Source organism: Trachemys scripta, chromosome 11 (assembly GCF_013100865.1).
Source record: "Trachemys scripta elegans isolate TJP31775 chromosome 11, CAS_Tse_1.0, whole genome shotgun sequence".
NCBI classification, from domain to species: Eukaryota; Metazoa; Chordata; order Testudines; family Emydidae; genus Trachemys; species Trachemys scripta.
In genome coordinates, this window is record NC_048308.1 from 37824258 (window position 1) to 37841868 (window position 17611).

Genomic DNA, 17611 nt, shown 5'->3' on the forward strand with positions numbered 1-17611 from the left:
TATTGTGGTTGGTCCTTTAAGCATGCATTTCAAGAGTGTGAGAGAGAGAGTGTGCGCTAGCTGCCACTCCCTCTTACTAGGACTGCCATTTTCTCAGTTACCTCCCCTATGCCTTTTGCTGGCTGTCATTTCTTAGCTTGGAGAAAGCAGTATCATGGAAGAGCACACCACAGTGTAGTTTCAAAGATTTGCCAGCTGAAGAGTCTTAAGGAACAGTAAGTGGAGCTAGCATCTTACTTTGAAGAGTAATTGCACAACATCCATCACAAGCTGGCAAATGGGAAAGCAGGAATTCCTATGTCTCTCCCAGTTCACAACCTCCCTTTTATCCCACCATCTTCATTGGTGTTTATTAACACAGTATCTTCTCTCTTAACGGAGTAGATGTTCAAAATTGGCCTATCAAAAAAATCCCTTACTAGTTGACAGCTTTGAGGACTATCCCCCCAAAACTTCCAGTCTTTCCCCATTTCACATCATTGCCCTTTGGGCATACATTATAGCTACCATGAGACAGTGACGACCAAACTCCTTTTGGAGCCCTTTAATGCTGCTGCTTCATCTGTCAGAAGGGTCATTGTTAAGCAATGAAAGGCATTGCCCTCCTTCACCCTGGTACTGAGCACTTTTCTGAACAACTTTTCTTTTTGTATTGGGGTACTTTTTACAATAATTTGTTTTTCCCAGTAGAACTATGCTTTCATAATATTGTGTGTGGAATGCTAGCTTTTGATTTTTTTTTGTCTCTTTCTCACTCTTTTATTCTGTAGGCAGATGATGTAGAAAACAAAATTAGAAAAATCATCCCTCCTGGATTTTGCACAAGCACAGATGACTTTGTCTCTTTGCTGGAAAAGGAGGTTAATTTTAAGCCTTTTGGAACGTTACTACACACATATTCAGTTCATAATGAGGAAGCAGGAGAAGACATAACATATCAGATATATCAGGTATGAAAAAAGTCAAATAGATCCTTTAGGACAAACAGATATAGCTTGGTTTTGTAGTGATGTATGTTTAGTAATCTGTTGTAACTGCAATGTATAAACATCATTATTTTACCAAATCTTTTTTCAGTGTGTGTCTAGTTGAACCAGAGTATTCTGCTTATAAATATTTTCCCACAGGAGTATTTAATTGTATTCTGCAGGCTTTCTCTTTTACCTCGGTGATGAGTTTCACCTGACTTCTCCTGGCTTTTTCCCTAGGCTGACATGACATGTCCAGGCTTTCGAGAATATCATGAAAGGCTTCAGACCTTCTTGATGTGGTTTATTGAAACTGCTAGCTTTATTGACGTGGATGATGAAAGATGGAACTACTTTCTAGTGTAAGTACAGTTCTAAAGCAACAGTGGAACTTATTACCTCCACAAAGCCTGCATTTTAATTGTGGCTGGCCAATTATTGGGACAGTATAATGATATTTTTCCCAGGAAAGAAAAACCATTGTTTATCAGGCTTGAGTTTTTCTCTATTATGCTTTAGGAGACCTTGAGAATAGAGCTGAATTAAATGCTGTTGTCCGTTAGAGCCCTGAATGTAGGCTTAAACAGTAAAATGAGCTTTGCCTGTGTTTTCTTTTACTTGCCACCTATTCATCTTTATAATAGGCAAGTGCACTAAAGTGCTGTAAAGAGGCCTGATTTATCCAAGTTGCTGCACACCAATTAAGTGAATTGTACATTCAGAACATAGCAGGTGTACCCATTGGGCTCTCACAGAGTAGCTTGCTGACACTGAAAATTCAGTTGGAGAATGGAAAAGAAAATGGACACTGCATGGGAGCGCGACTGTAATTGACCTGCTTGGCTTTCTGTTTTATCTGCAGATTTGAGAAGTATAATAAGGATGGAGCTACGCTCTTTGCGACCGTAGGCTACATGACAGTCTATAATTACTATGTGTACCCAGACAAAACCCGGCCACGTGTAAGGTAATTGGCAGCATAACACGTGCCTTCCCTTTTATTTCAGAAGAGGGAACTGCTGAAGTTCCCAATACTTGTTTATAATGGTGTTGATTTGTTTAAAAAAAAAAAAAAAATCCCCATTATTAGCAGGCTATGCACTGATTTGTTTCATTGTTGTCTTCTGTAGCAGGGTGGACTCTCAAACCAGTTTTGACTATTTTAGCAATTTTTAAAAAATTGTTGCATGTGTTAGCCCCCAAATCACCATAAATTAGCTTTAATCCTTAAATAAAAACATTGATCATAACCCAACATATTTAAATGTTTGTTGTGTTGTTTCCTAGTTAAGTCCCTTTTTAATTAAAAAAAAAAAAAAAATCCTTTCTGTCTGTAGCCAGATGCTGATATTGCCACCATTCCAAGGAGAAGGCCATGGTGCTCAGCTTTTTGAAACTGTTCATAGATACTATATGTCTTCTCCAACAGTGCTTGATATAACAGGTATGTGAATGCTCGTTTTATCAGAGATGTGAATTCAATTAGAGTAAACTTGGAGCATTTGCTGCCTGTTAGCCTGCAACCTAACTTTTGCATTCATCTGTCAGAATCAAATGGTCTTTTGAAGATTTAGCTTCAGTTTACTTCAGGGTTAATATTACCCTGTTTTACAGAAGAACTGCGTATAATGCAGCTCTTTAAATCCTGTACTTACAGAGAACAGCACACCAGGAAAATCCAATCCCTGGCATAAAAGGATTACGAGTTAATTAGCTATTTTATTGTGAGGTACACAGCTGAGTTTGCCAAGAGATTGAGCTTTCTCAAACTCCTTGATGAGTTTGTTCCTTTTAAACAAAACAGCAAATCAGAAAATATACTGATGGTAAAATATTCATGTTAATGTGAAGGCCAGAGTCTTTCAACCACTGGAAAACATATACAGCAGTCTGGTGTCCCAGGAGCACGGGTAGTAGACTGATTGAAGATCTGCATGAAGTCAGTGATGACCTTGCATGAATACCTGAAAAATATTAATGGGATTGCAGGGTGGAGAAGAAAGAAAAAGAATATAAAAAGAAGAGGTATGTGCTGCTTATAACAGGGAAGGGAATTGGCATATGAAACCACAGGAGAAATACTGTATCTGTAGCCCACATATTAGTGCACAGTATGATAAACAACTGTGAGAACAATGTCAAGTAGAATAACACTCCACTCTAGGTGCTACTGCTGTACAAATAACATCTAATTGTGATATTTTAAAAAAAATATTCAAAGAGAAACATTAAGTACAATAAGACATGTTTGATTTCCTTCTACACAGTGCTGCAGGGTTATCAACTAATACATATAGGATATCTGGTCTCTGAACTTCAATACAAGTCACAGAAACCTCACTGAAGCATCACAAACACTTACAAACATTTTTTTTTACTGTTATGTAAAATGTGTATCTAATTTCCTGTTAATGTAAAATGCTGTGGTTTCTAGTTATACAATAAAACCTTTCATATGATCCAGTAAATCTGATTATGGCAAAGCAAATGAAACATTTGACAAAAGGCGTTCAGCATAGCATTACATAAGAGATGGAACCAGGATGTAAAAGGCAGATGACCAGTCTGTCCCTCAGTGCGCACAGTGTAGTATGTGTTCTGACCCAGTGAAACTGTTCCAAAACAGATTTTAAATTGCCCTGTGGAATAATCAGCTAGGAACCATGGTGCTTTCTACACAGAGTTTAAAGGGTATAGAGAGAGAAATTCATCTTTTCATTCATTTCTCATTGCCGCTGCTAGGGAAAAGTTGGGCTGGACAGTCATAAGATGGGTAGGAAATTATGAAAATTAGATGGAATCTAATATAAGGTGGGTAAGGAAGGGGCTTCAAACTCAATGAGAAGTACAAGATAATGTGGATTTATAAAATTGTTGCTTGGTTGGAGTGAGTTGGAAGCAGTTAACTTGTCTTCAGCTTGCATATATATTTTACTTGGACTTGGCATTTTTTGTGAATAGTCCATTCCTACATTTAGTTTCAGTCACAGAAGCCAGATTCTAAGTTGCAGTCATGGCGCACGTAAGTGAAATGTACTTCCAACAGTGCTCATTACGGAGGAATTTCCCACCTCTTTTTGTCTTACTCTAATTCACCAGTTTCACCTTTACTGTCCTTTTAAAAATCAGTCTCCAGTTTTTCCTTTTCATCAAAATTAATTCTGCTGCATATCCTCTTGCCTTCCTTGGAGGATAGGCTCATAAGGCTCACCATACAAATGTAGACCATTAGTCCACCAAGTTGATACACTTTCGCTGGTAATGATCAGAAGCCTTTTCCCCTCCTGTTCCAAGAAAATAACTAGCCAATTGTGCAGTACTGTATGTGTGATGGAAAAATTCTGTCTTGACCCTGTTTATGTGGTCAGTTTATACCCTGAAGCATGACACTTGATTATCCTTAAATCACGAGTGTTAACGGTCAGACATTTATCAACCCTTTTAAAAATCCAATTATTATGTGAATCTGGCTGCCTGTAGCCTGAATTCCACAGGTTAGAGATCCAAAGCAGCTCCCAGGCTCTGGGGAGCCTAGTGTTTCTTTCAGATAAACTTTTTGTCAGAGACCTGTCTATGAAGGTTTAGTAAGGGAGTAAAAACTGCTTGCAGTGGTTTTGTAAATGTTTCCTGCTGAGTAGTTCATAGGTGGGAATAAGTCTGCACAAATGACTTCATGCTGGTTTGCATTGTAGCTGATTCATGTCTTTTTAAGTTTCCTTCCCACTTCCTACTCCCGTTAGCTCTCCAGAGTTATGATTTGAATAGAGTTAACTCCTTTTGCTTACAGAGAAGCATGTATCATGATAGACTATCAGATTCCAAATAAAATATCACTAATAGTGAGTCATTTTTAAATTAGAATCTCACAGGAGGTTTTTCCGTTTTCTATCCTTCATTGAAATGGAGTAGGTGTGTTCCTGTCTATATCACTATAGTTGCCTGAATACCCTATCATAGCCTGAGGTATAATGAAAACAAACCCAATGCTGTTATGATTATATTTGTTGTTATTAGGTAGCTAGCTTTTTAAAAATTTTTGACAACTTGAGGCCTGGTCTACACTACACAGTTATGTCAACATAAGGCATCATACGTCAACCTAATTATATCAGTGTACACACTACAGCTCTGTCCCACCGATGTAAGTGCCCTATTATACCAACATAATAACTCCACCTCCACAAGTGGTTAGGGCGACACAGTGTCTGTATGGACACTGCGTTCCTTACACCGGCTGTTGGCTGTCTTGGCCATTTCACAGTTCTCATCTCCATGCAGCTTTTATTATTTTTCTATAGCTGACATTTATAATTGGTATATTTTGGAGGTTATTTTCACTCGGTGTTATCCAATTCTTATGACTTGTATTATAATAACCACCTTTAAATAACAAAAAATGGTCAGACTCCAGGCAGTGGGAGGCAGATGCCACTGAGTTTAAAGCAAGGAAGAACTGAGATCAATATTTGGTCCAACTCACCTTTTAGTGCCTTACATATTACAACAGATTTTGTAAGAAAAATCACCATTGAACTCATACAATATAGGTTCTGTAGGATAGAAGGAGAGTCAGATATGAAATTAGTCTTAACCTCAGAAAAAGAAACTGAGAATTTATGTTGGACAATAGCTGAATGTGTAAGGACATTGTATACTAGGTCTTTTAGATACATTTTTAAAACAAAATTTTGAGAATCTGTGGCCCACTGTGATCTTTTTTAAACTTTTCTTATTTAGGTATGTTTATATTATGGTAGTACCCAAAATATGGGTGAATAATGAAGTACAGTTATGTATACTTTTGTTTCTGTGTTTTAAGGATGTTGTCTGTCCTTACTTTTAGTAAGTTTCCCAAAGTATCAGATAATTAGATGCTTGAAAAAAGAACAGATTACAGAAAGTTCATAGTTACTGTATAGTTCTATATTCTTTCCAGCTGAAGATCCATCTGAAAACTATGTAAAACTCAGAGACTTTGTACTTGTGAAGCTCTGCCAAGATCTGCCTTGCTTTTCCCCTGAGAAGCTAATGCAAGGATTCAGTCAAGAAATGGTGACAGAGGCTCAACAGAAACTGAAAATAAATAAGGTATTTTAAAATCTGTACAAGTATACTCAGTCCTAATCTAATCAAATCTAGTGCTTAGTATTCAAAAGTTTTCACAAACACATCTACTCTGCTCTTCAAGTTTCTAACACACACCTCCTGGTTTACATGCAGCATATTTCTGGAGTGCATTTGGAAATGAAACATTTCCTAACTTACTATGGTTTTAGAAAAAAAAAAATGTCTTTCCTACAATGCTTTGGTACGGTACCATTAGTATTTTGACATAAGGCTTGACTAGGAGGAACTGTGTTTATACAAATAAAATATGTTTTAATTGGATATATAATAAAATACTAAAATGTAGAAAAAACTACTAAAAGGCAGATTCTAAGTTGCTGAAGACTGATGGTGGTAAACTCCTTATGGAGTGTTTAAACTGCAGGAGAGGAGCTGCAGAGTTGCTTAGGAGCTCTGCAGGAACTCCATTTCTTCCCTTAACTTTTTCTGGATACTCTGATTTATTTGAACCTCTGATTTTTATGAAGTCTTTGAAAATACTGAGATCTAAGTAAAAAAGAAAAGTGTATCCATATTTTACATATTAAAACTACATACTGGTGTAAGGGGAGAGGGGAGAGCAGAGTGCAGACCTTTTGCATGTCTATGGGACATTACATTTGAATGGATAAATATTTAATATTTAAATGAAAACTTAGCTAAACATGTAGAAATAATAAGCGTATCAAAGGCTCCATCTCTATTTAAAGAACATACAATAAAGGCAGAATAAATTATTTTTAAATTCTGAAAATATGTAACTTGATTGCACATATTTTGTTGTAGGTTTGTGAGGCTTTAGGAGGTAGTAGGCAATTTTATTAAACTATTCATTTTGAGTAAAGAAATTTCTTAACTAATTTCTTAAGTTAATAAATCGAGTTAATAAAGGTTAATAAAATCCGTTAACATAACCAGAAATTTGCTCTATTCCTCTAAATAAGGCTTCATTGCCCATTATTTCTGGGACTGACAAAAACATTTTCCTCTAGAACAATGTTCCCAAAAGCTATAGAATAGATGCAACAGAAATGTAATGGTGTAATGGCAACAGGAATCTTCTTTTCATTTTATTATTTTAAAATTTGTGAATTTCGCTAAATACAATTGCCTCACTACCTTGACTTGCCCCACTTTACTGGTTTGGGGTTTTTGTCCGATCCTCTCTCCCCATCTCTTAAATAGTTTAATTTAAAAATTGCTGTTCCATGCTTAGATACAGAACTGTGAGGAGGTGGCTTTAAGGAAAGCAGCAAGTGGAGCAGCTCCAAATTAGCAATGGAACCACAGTATTATGAATTGCCCACCAACAGACCAGTCCCAAACTGTCTTTCAACTCTGGCTGCAGGGTTTCTGCCAATTAATTAGATGAACTCCTGTGCAGCTCATGCCTTTGTGACTCTGAGTGGTAGAATCCTTTGCAACTGAGCAATGCTGCTTCTGAAATGCTACTGCAGTTGGTACAAAGGATTCTGGGGTGCATTAAAGGCATTGGTTGCATGGCAGGAATTATTTTAGAAGAAACATTGAGGGAAGACTGAGTGAGCTGCCAAACTTGTTAGTTAGGAAGTACCAAAGAAGTAAGGAAGTGATGGGGGGCGGAAAATCAAGTCTCTGTCACTGCCCTTTGAATCTCTCATGATACATGTAACATCTTAAGCAAAATAATTGAACATGTAGCATTTTCACATCTTTTCATTTCTTAAATCTTTCAGCAATAAGCTTGGAAATTATAACATTATTCATACTGTTCTCCTTTTTTTTCCCTTTGATTAGCAACACACAAGACGGGTTTATGAAATTCTCCGATTACGTGCAACAGACATGGGTGATCCAGAACAGTCCAGAGGCTATAGGTTGGACGTCAAAAAAAGATTGATTGGCCCATATAAGGTGTATATGTCTTAAGTACCTTTTAACACTTACTCGAGAACTAAAGAAACATGTTTTTTGCTTTGTTTCTGTAAATCCGTGTGCTGGGGTTCATATACTTTTTCTGTACTGAATTAACATAAGTTTTAAGTTAGTTTTCACATTTCACATTCTTGAAACATGACCACCCTTGCATACCGATTTTTTCACTAATTAAGAGTTGAGGTTTTGCTGTATATCTTAGTCATAAGTATTGTTTGAAATAACAAGTGCATTACTTCTGTGGTTGAATAAATAGATTCTAGCCATGCTGTTTCCAAAAACCACTTCTCAAAACAATTGCAGTTAAACTAACTCACCTGTACCTACCTCACTTTCCAAATTATAACCTGTTGTTAAACAGCTTTTCATATTGTCAAACATTTTCTCATCTTTACACCACAGAGATGTATACAACTTACACTCTTAATACCTTTCTTTTACTGGTGGTAAGGTCTTATATTTATAAAGCTTTATGAGATCTTCAGTTGAACAGGCTATATAAATGCAGAATATTGCAAACTACCCACAACTCAGTCTCATGATAGACCTATTCCATCGTACAACTGTCTCCTAGATTAATGAAGTGAGTGCAGAAAATCAAAACCAAAAAATTCTGTAACACTTTCACCCTTTAGAATTGTCCATGTTAACAAAGAGATCACTTTGAAAATACTGAACTAAGATACCACATCTGTTCTTACTGGTCCACGAGTTGAAGGGACTGCTGAAGTTGAGAACGTTGTGATGAATATAATTGCTATAATTAAAGACATTCCTTTTTTTCTTAACAATTCTTTTAAAAAGCAAAAGGTTTGGTATGAAAATGAACAGGAGAATATAATTGTTTGACGTTGAGGCTGTGGATTACTTATGAAGTCATGTGGGGCATCAAAAGGGGGAAGAAAACTTTCTCCAAGAGAGATCATAGAGAGAGGGCTGATGACTCAATTATAACTTTTAAAGTGTTCTATTTAGGATATTAAAAGAGCGTGGAAGTAGACTATCAGCAAAATAAGCAGAGGATTTGTTTTGTGACCATTGAAGGATTTGTGACTTAAAATATGATTCTGCTGTGAAAAGTGACTATGTAAAAACAGTACGTTCTCAGCTGAGGTGCTCCATGTGAGTATTCAAAGTAAGATCTGCTTACTTTGGTCAAAAGAATAATTTTTTGTTTGTTTTAACTCTTATTTGCCCTGCAGAACCAACACACAGCATGCAATAGTGAGCTGGAATTGTGTTTCTTCCCAGACATCAGTGGAATTGTCCTCATATTGTACCCAAGCCACCAACTGCAGGGAGGTACAGCCCGCAGCTGCTGTTAGGGTGGCAGCTTTATAAAAGTTTTTTGGAGCTAACATCCCAGCATGTATAGACGTGGAGTGTATCAGCACAGTCCCTGTACATTGCATATACAGCTTCATTGTGGATGCTTACTCTCTATTTCAGGCTCATTAGTAGGCCTATTCTCTACTGGGCATTGTTCCCTTCATCTCTTCAGTTCTCCTTCCACCCAGGCCTGATGGTAACAGGATCCATCAATCAATGCTCTTGTTAGGAGACCAATAAGAAAATAACTTTTACTGTTGTCTCCTATTTCAACAGAAATAGTTTGTTCCTCAATGATTTACTTCCCCAAACAACTTGTTCCAGGGGAACACACTCTTGGAACTGACATCAGGATCTCCAAAGCAGCAAACTTCAGAAGCTGGTGTACCCACTTAGGTTCCCTGATGTGCTGGCCAAAGTGTTGCCAGGAAAATGGTCATTGGAGAATCAATTGACTAGAATTTGGGTTCATCTGGTATGTGTTGAAAAAATTTACTCTTTCCCTAGAATCTATAAATTCTTACAGAATGACCCTAGGCAGTGTTGCCAGATGTGGGGGCACTTTGGAGTTCCTCTTTGTACAGAGGTGATCAGGATTATGTTTTGTATTGAAAGGCCGTCATAAGAAGCAGACAGTTATGTGCAGGGATGTCTCAATAAGTGCCCGTGCCAAAGAGTAGTAATTAAGTTAAACCAACATATTTTACACACCTATCCCCCCTGGGTCATCCTCCCCACCGGTGGGGTCCCCAAGATGGAACTTTTTCTACAACAATCAAGTTCTTGTTTCTACTCCCAGCACTGACAGAAGTCTGCTTGGAAGATGGACACCTTTTCCTTCAAGTGGGAAGTTCTGTGCCTTCATGCCATCCATCATTAGCCAAAGTTGCCATGAAAAGTGGCCTGAACTGGGCTTTTCTACTGAACTGTAGATTTTGGCTTTCATATGTCAAGGCAAGATCTCTTAAAGCTGCCCAGTAACCAGAGATCTCCTGACTTGGGCTTAATCAGGCACCCAAACCTGGAGACGAAGGGTGGTATTTTCCAAAACACTCTGTATTTGCTTAACTCTGCTCCCATTGAAGTCCATGCAGATTCCAGGCTAGTACTGAGCACTTTAGATTAGAATATCCCACCCCAAGAAGCTGAACTTTCTGGACTCTTGCCTACTCAAGGGATCTGGGAGAATTATCCTGAAATCTGGATGAGACTCTAAAACTAAGATTTACCACTGTATTCTGCACTTGCAGCCTGGTGTGCCCCCTTTGGCATTAACCTTGAAAATATTATTTTTAAAAAAGCTTTTGTCAAGGTCTTGCAGGGTGGTTGTTGTCCCATTCTCCCCCCCACCCCTAAGGGTGTTGAGTTCACAAAGGCTTATGTTCCAGCTATCTATGTTGCCCTTTGGAGCTTCACCATCACCTTCTGGATGTTAAGAAGGCTAAAAAGTACTATCTGGACAGAACAAAAATCTTTCTGCAGATAGAATTGCCTTTTCATTTTTTATGGAGATCATGAAAAGCCTCAAACATCAAGACCAATATAGCAAGATGAGTTTGTTCTGCTATTGTTTGGGTCTCACAATCGGCAGAAAAACTTCCACTTCGAGAGCACAACCAACTATACCGATGATAGCGTCAGAAACAGCATCTTACAAGCTTTTCATGGCTGTGACCTGGTTGTTTCTGCTGTTTTTACTAAGCATTACAAAACTGATATTGTAGCCTTGTTGGATGCTGCTTTTTGTTACTGGGTCCTGCAAGATGACCCTTTTCTTGTTCCTGTATTCTTTTCCTTACTGTTTAATTTCCAGTTGGGCCGGGACTAGTGGATTGATGATAGTAGGAGAATGGAACAATTCCTTTCACTATAAATTGATCATCTACCCAGTCCAGCAATTATTTTATTCTCTCCTTGAAGTTATTATTGATTGCTGTTGCTGGGCACTTATTGTTAGATGTGGATATGTTTTGCCTAAGGTTTTGAAGTATCTACTGGGAGTGTGTTGAGGTACCTCTTGCCTTTATAGATTGGAAATTGATGTCTCGAATCTTCTAGAGAGTTGCTTTTGTGACAACAGCTATGAGCTGGATTAGGTATATACTGGTAGGAAACTACAAGCTTGCAAGTAAGGAACAAAAATGTCACATTATACACATTCAGTTGTAGTCCAAATTGTCCCTTCACTTACACCTGTGTAATGTCAATGAATATAGTGGAATTGCACAGGTGTAACCGGTTGCACAGGTATAAGTAAAGGCAGAATTTGGCATGAAGAATTTTACAGGTGACAATGAGAAAAGAAAGACTTGAACTTGACAGTAATATCTCAGTTTGGTAGTTTATAAAGAAATAAAAAATGTGAATAAATTTGATCTTAAAATAACTTCAACTAATGTGGACCCTCATGATGCCACTTCAACAAAGTCACTATTTCCAAGTACAACTACACTTTAAAGGTACCTTCCTGCCTTTCTGAAAAATTATGTTTTAAGAATGAGTAATATTAGGCTTAAATTCATAGGTGATACCGTTCCAATTAAATAACTTTCAAAGAAATTGGATCTGTAGGTGTGAGGGGAGATTGAATTTTTTTTTTTTTTTTTTTTTTTGACAGCAGCTTCTTGGAGGCTGCAAAGAATAGTGCGAAGAGTGAGACTGAAAAAACGTCAACAATTTTACTGGTGACTGAACTGGTGAAAGGAAATGGGCAACTGTTTTCCCTCCTTCCCTTCTTTAAAAAATAAAATAAAAATTACTTGAAAGTGCAGCTGGGTCTGGAATTTTTCAGCTAAACTTTTTTTATCAGAAAATGCCAATTTGTCAAAACCTAAACTCTTTGCAGGAAAGAGATGGTTTAAATTAATTTCCCATTTCAGATTATTTTTTTTTTTTTTTTTTTAAATTTCACAAATGTTGAAACCTCATTTTGATGGTTTTGAAATGCAAGTTCAATTTTTCTGTTCAAAATGACTTTTTGTTTAGAAATTTGTTACCTTATAGTAAAATGTAAAGATCTAAATCAAAACAAACATTTCAGAATTATGAAAATGAAATGTTTCAGTTGTTCTACTCTACATTTTTTTTCCTGATTTTTTTTTTTTTTTGGTTCACAGAACTTTTCAAGATTCCGATTTTTCATCTTGATTTGGTATGGGAAAAGTTTTTGACATCTTGAAAATTCTCATGGGATGGGAGCCCAGGTCTACTTGAAAGACTCTAAGATCCAAAATATTATCTTTCTCTGCTTTCTGGGAAATGAGTGTAAAAGCAATATGTGGTGTGTAGAAGGGCTTTTACTTTGAGACTGAAATTTCTTAAGAATTTTTCTTCTCTGTTTTACCAGACACGGTATAATTACATAGGCATCACAAAGGGTGATTCGTTGCTAATGTACTAGGCATGTAGGACGATGATTGTAGTGCTGGTGATGCATGAATACCTTCTTTTCAGCTAGATACTATTGTTGTAGAAGTACCAATGGTGGTACTGTGAGGTGGAGAGACAAAGCAGTGGTCCTGTCTGAAGCAGAAATGAGAAGTGCATAGGCACACAAATGGGGAGATAAAAACACTGAACACATCTCTTAAAAGAATTGCAATTCTGAATGACTTGCTTTCAACAAAATATATTTTTCTCACATGAAACTTTTATCTGGAACAGCTATCTCTGATGTCTTAGTCCTTACAGAGCTGTTGTCGACTAACGTAAAAATATTGGCTCATGAAGATTGACCAAACTTGAACTGCAGACATGAACATTTAAATAACTGACATTTCAATACTTTCACTTCTGATAGCATTTAGATTAACTATACATGTTTGATTAGAAGAAAATCGCTAATTTATATACTTCCATGTAGAGCTGAGGAAAAGACAAGAACAGCAATAAGTGCTTGTTTTTTCTTGGTATTTTCATATTGGACATTAAGATCTGTGAAATCATGATATATGCAGTCATTAATATTCTGTGTACTGCAGTAGCTAGTTCCTTTATGAAAAATATGTATGAACACTGCTATGACCCAAGTGGTGGGCCATTAGTACTGTAGAAAGGCAAGGAGTACTGGGTTCAATCCTTTCTAGCCCCACAAAATAGGAGGATGAAAGCAGTGTGCAAAAATCTTAGATTAATGGACAACAGATACAGAAAAAGCTGCAGGAAAAAATGTATAAGGGGGAATCAGTGAAAATCAGAATTCTCAAGTGATAGTGCAGTGGGAAAGTAATCATGGAAGTATAATGGAGTCAAATTGTTGCAGGCGCTCTCTCACTCTGACATATATTGATTATTTATCTCTTTATTGGTCAGTGCATTTGAGTAATTACATCTTAAAAACAGGAATGGGATATAGTAAACCTGAAAAGTGTCCTAAAGAGTATTTTAGGAGGAGAAGCCAGTGCAAGGAGCGTGTGGTACTAGCAAACTGTTCCATTAACAAACTGTTCCATTAACAAACTAAATTATTCCCATCCCAAAGGTGAAAGTACTGGTAGTGGTAGGGAGGTAATATGAAGAACAAAAAAACAAATAATGGTGCTGTTCCACTGGAAAAACAAATGCCAGGTGGCACAAATACTGGAATATTAACATGCCATATATTGAACATGGTCTCCCTCGCTATGGATGATATATCCAAAACTTAATACAGCAACACTCAAAACCCACTCAGAAAGGGTGTCTTTGACACAACATGCTGCCACTTTATATCAGTGGAAACTAGTATTATGTTTGAGCTCAGCTGACCAAAATAGTGATGACCCTTTTTTCAACACTGAATGGAACGTAGTCCCCCAGTTTAACTCCTGCTTCCAAGTAAGAGCTTTTAGTCTGTAAAATGTATTACCAGGAAGAACAGAGTGCAGCATGTGAAGATGATGTCCCATCTGTGCCACTTCAGACCTACTTGCACAGCCAAATGTGGCAGCTCTGACATACTTGCAATTTGTTTCTATTGGGATAGGCTGGGAGAAGATCATTTAGGTAGAAAGTTCAGGAAACTAAGCTTTTTCTTACTGCTCTTTTTCATATAGAGTAAGTGCATTTGCTACAGAATTGGTAACTTCACATGGTGATAGCAAAAACGGTACTGTAATCTTTACTTTAAAAAGTTTTCTGATAAAGTTTTCTGTCCCCAAGGGACAGTAAGAAAATTTGATAACCACTATGAAAGAGGTAAAGCCCTATTACAGATTAAAAACTCATTGATATAGGAAAATAAATAGCCGAGTCTTGATGGAGAAGAGGTTAATAGGAACAGAGATCATCAATAGGACTAGTGGTGGTCACTATTTAATTTTTAAGCGGGTCGAGACAATGGTGGAAAAAGTGGTGGGGAATAGTGAAGTGGTAACATTTGTAGATTACATGAGTCAAAACTAGGAAGGACTTTGAAAAACTTGGAAAGAAGCAAACAAAACTAAGGAATTAGGCAATGTTCAGTTTTGGTCTTGATTACCCAGACACTAAAGGAAAAGGTCCAGAGAGAGGCAGTGAAAATCTAGTTTAGGGCCTCCATAGAAGGAGAGACTGAAAAGTTGAATTAGAAGTCAGAGCTTGGAAAATGGGGGGGTCACTTTGTCCATCCTCCCTGCTGATGCTGGACTGTTCTTGGTCTATTAATGAGTGCTTTGTCCAGTCTAGTTTTTAAACAACGCAAGTGATGTGGGCTTTCTTTGGGAAACTGTTCCAGACCTCTGTTTTTTCCTGTTATTCAGCCTATAGTTTCCATTGATCATTTTCATCCCATCATTTCAGGCTATTTACTCGAGGTCAGCCAAAAGAATTCCTTCTCTTTAATATTTTTTCTATTACGTTGGCAAAAGTACAAGAAAGGAGATGTATGTAAAACAGCAAGTTGTCTAGAGTGAGCCAGCTGAGTGCTCCTTTTTAACCTTTCCCTATAATACAAGAACAAGAGGCCACTCTAAATTAAAATGTAATACTTTTTTTCCTCAACATATAATTAACCTGTGGAAATAGACTGCCTCTTGGTAGCACTGAGACATAAAAGGAACAGACAGACATTCATAGGAATATCATCTGCGATTTAAAAACCAAAAGGCATTTCAATCCTTGGGTACAGTATAGGCACAAACTGAGCACCAGCTGGGGGCAGAAATTCCCTTTTGTTTGCATTCATGCTATAATTGCAAAATTAGGTCCATTTTGTGGGGGTTTATCACTTGCTCTGAAGCACACTACTTTGGCCAGAGGGTACTGGATTACATGACACCTCCTCTCCTCCTCTATAGCAATTCCTTTATTTCCCTGACTTTCCTAACTGGAAGTGGACTAAGGACATCAGCATTGAGGAAGTACTTAGTCCCATATTATCTTTAATCAATATTTTAAATTCCTAATAGGTTTTGGGGAGGGGGTTTGGTAGTAGTTAGGTATAATTTATTGATGGGTAATGGGGTGGGAGTACGTGGAGGAGCTTACTAATTAGTGAGGAAACATTTTTGAGATGCATTCTTGTCTGTTCTATTTGCAACAAGTAACCCATTATGTGTTTCCACTAATCATTCTCCTCTGTTAGTGTTTGTGTGGGTGGGTCTGTTTTACTGCTGTTCCCAAATATTGATCATCCACATAGATCTGATGCAAAAAAAATCATAATTATTAGGCTTGCCGTGCTTATTCTTGGATTATTTTCTAAGTAGTGGAGGAAGGGTGGTTTAAAGTTAGTTTTTAGTAGCTGTTAAATAGATTATGTGGGAAATATATCAGTTTGGCAGAAGATCAGCATAACAGTACATAGGCATGGTTAATACTGATAGAGGAGTAATATATAAAGTAGTATCAGTTCAGATGGTTACCAAAATTAAGGTCAATATAACATTTTTTTTCAAAACCAAACCAACACCACACACAAACAAAGCCACCTGTGTGGCATAAAAAACAAATAAGTAGTAGTACTACCAGTCTCATAGCTTCAGGAAAAAATACAGAAATCTGGATACTACTTTCTTTTAGTTTATTATTGACCTCGTTGTTTAGACTTTCAAGGGAAAAAGTGTTTTATGAGGAGAATTTACCCAGCCTCTCATTGCTCTTGTTTAAAAGTAGGGACATTTTGGGAAGAAATACATACTAATAAAAGGAATATATAATCAATAAACACCTTTTGGATAAGTCTTTGAGACTCTACTGCTGTTCACTTCATTCTAAAAATACAAATATCTGCCAATAAAGGTGATGACATTAAGTTTAAACCTGTTTATTTAATTGTTTAGAAAAAGCAAAGAGAACTTGCCAAGATGAGAAGATGTCTGAGACCAGAGGAGTTGACGAACCAGTTGAACCAAATAGACCTAAATATGCAGCATGAACAGTTAGAAGAGAGCTTCCAGCAACTTGTTTCAGATTACCGAAGGGTCCTAGAACGACTTGCTCAAGCATGAGGATTCTACCTTTCTGTACAGGAAACTTGCAAATTTCTATACATTGTGTTGTGAAGCACATCCATAATTGCTACTTAATTGCAAAATCTCATGTGACGTTTTAATCACATTTAAGATGACTTTTTTTGTGTGTTTTTTCTGTGCATTTTTGAATATTTTCTATTTTTGTGTTGTAGATTTAAAGATGGTTGTACTTAGGTTTTGGGGCACTTACTGCTTAAATAAACAAGAATGTAGATTCTGAGATGCACTATCACTGCAAGTGTTCGGGTCTTCTGTACAGTTTTGTTCAGATGCTTAGGCTTGAGATGAAGCAGATTGGACTACCATAGCCTGGAGTATTGAGATTGTTAGCGACTTCTTAAATAGTTCGGTTGTTCATAAGGTAAGTTAAAAATAAAACCAAATGATTTCAAACATGAAATGTTTGAGTTAATTACTAGAAAATCTTTACAAAATTCTATTTCATCCTCCTGCCCTCTGCTGTTCATGACCTGCTTCATGGCATACGCTGTTATATGGCCATCATCATCGTATGATCTGAGCACATCTTAATTAAACAATATTAAATCCTCATCCCTTCCTGCCTATAGGAATAAACATAAATAGTAGTGATTTGTTTAGCAAGTTTTAATATGTTTGTGTTGAAAGATGACTGATAGTATGTAAGAAAAGATTTGTTGAAGGAATGCTAATTTGAAGAAATGGACTTTACATTTGGCTCCAAACACTGAGATCCATGATCATTTTCTATCGAGGGAATTCCTGTTTAAACCATTGATAAACAGTAACATATTTATTATGTGGTTATGTAATAGTTTTAACACGTAAGCAATTGGCTTTGCCTATTGAGGCATAGCTTCTCCTGTCAGTGTGCTTAGGTTACTT

The 17611-nt window shown here is 37.0% G+C and overlaps 1 protein-coding gene across 1 annotated transcript in view; it reads left to right on the forward strand.

The window, feature by feature from the left end:
* HAT1 (histone acetyltransferase 1) overlaps positions 1-16979 on the forward strand; it is a gene marked incomplete in the record, with an annotated part of 48127 nt that extends 31148 nt beyond the window's left edge. The window contains 7 exon segments of the mRNA XM_034785749.1: positions 771-950; positions 1209-1330; positions 1831-1935; positions 2306-2412; positions 5905-6056; positions 7851-7967; positions 16556-16979. Of these exon segments, the coding sequence (XP_034641640.1) occupies positions 771-950; positions 1209-1330; positions 1831-1935; positions 2306-2412; positions 5905-6056; positions 7851-7967; positions 16556-16723 (951 nt within the window).
* Between the last annotated feature and the right edge of the window lie 632 nt (positions 16980-17611).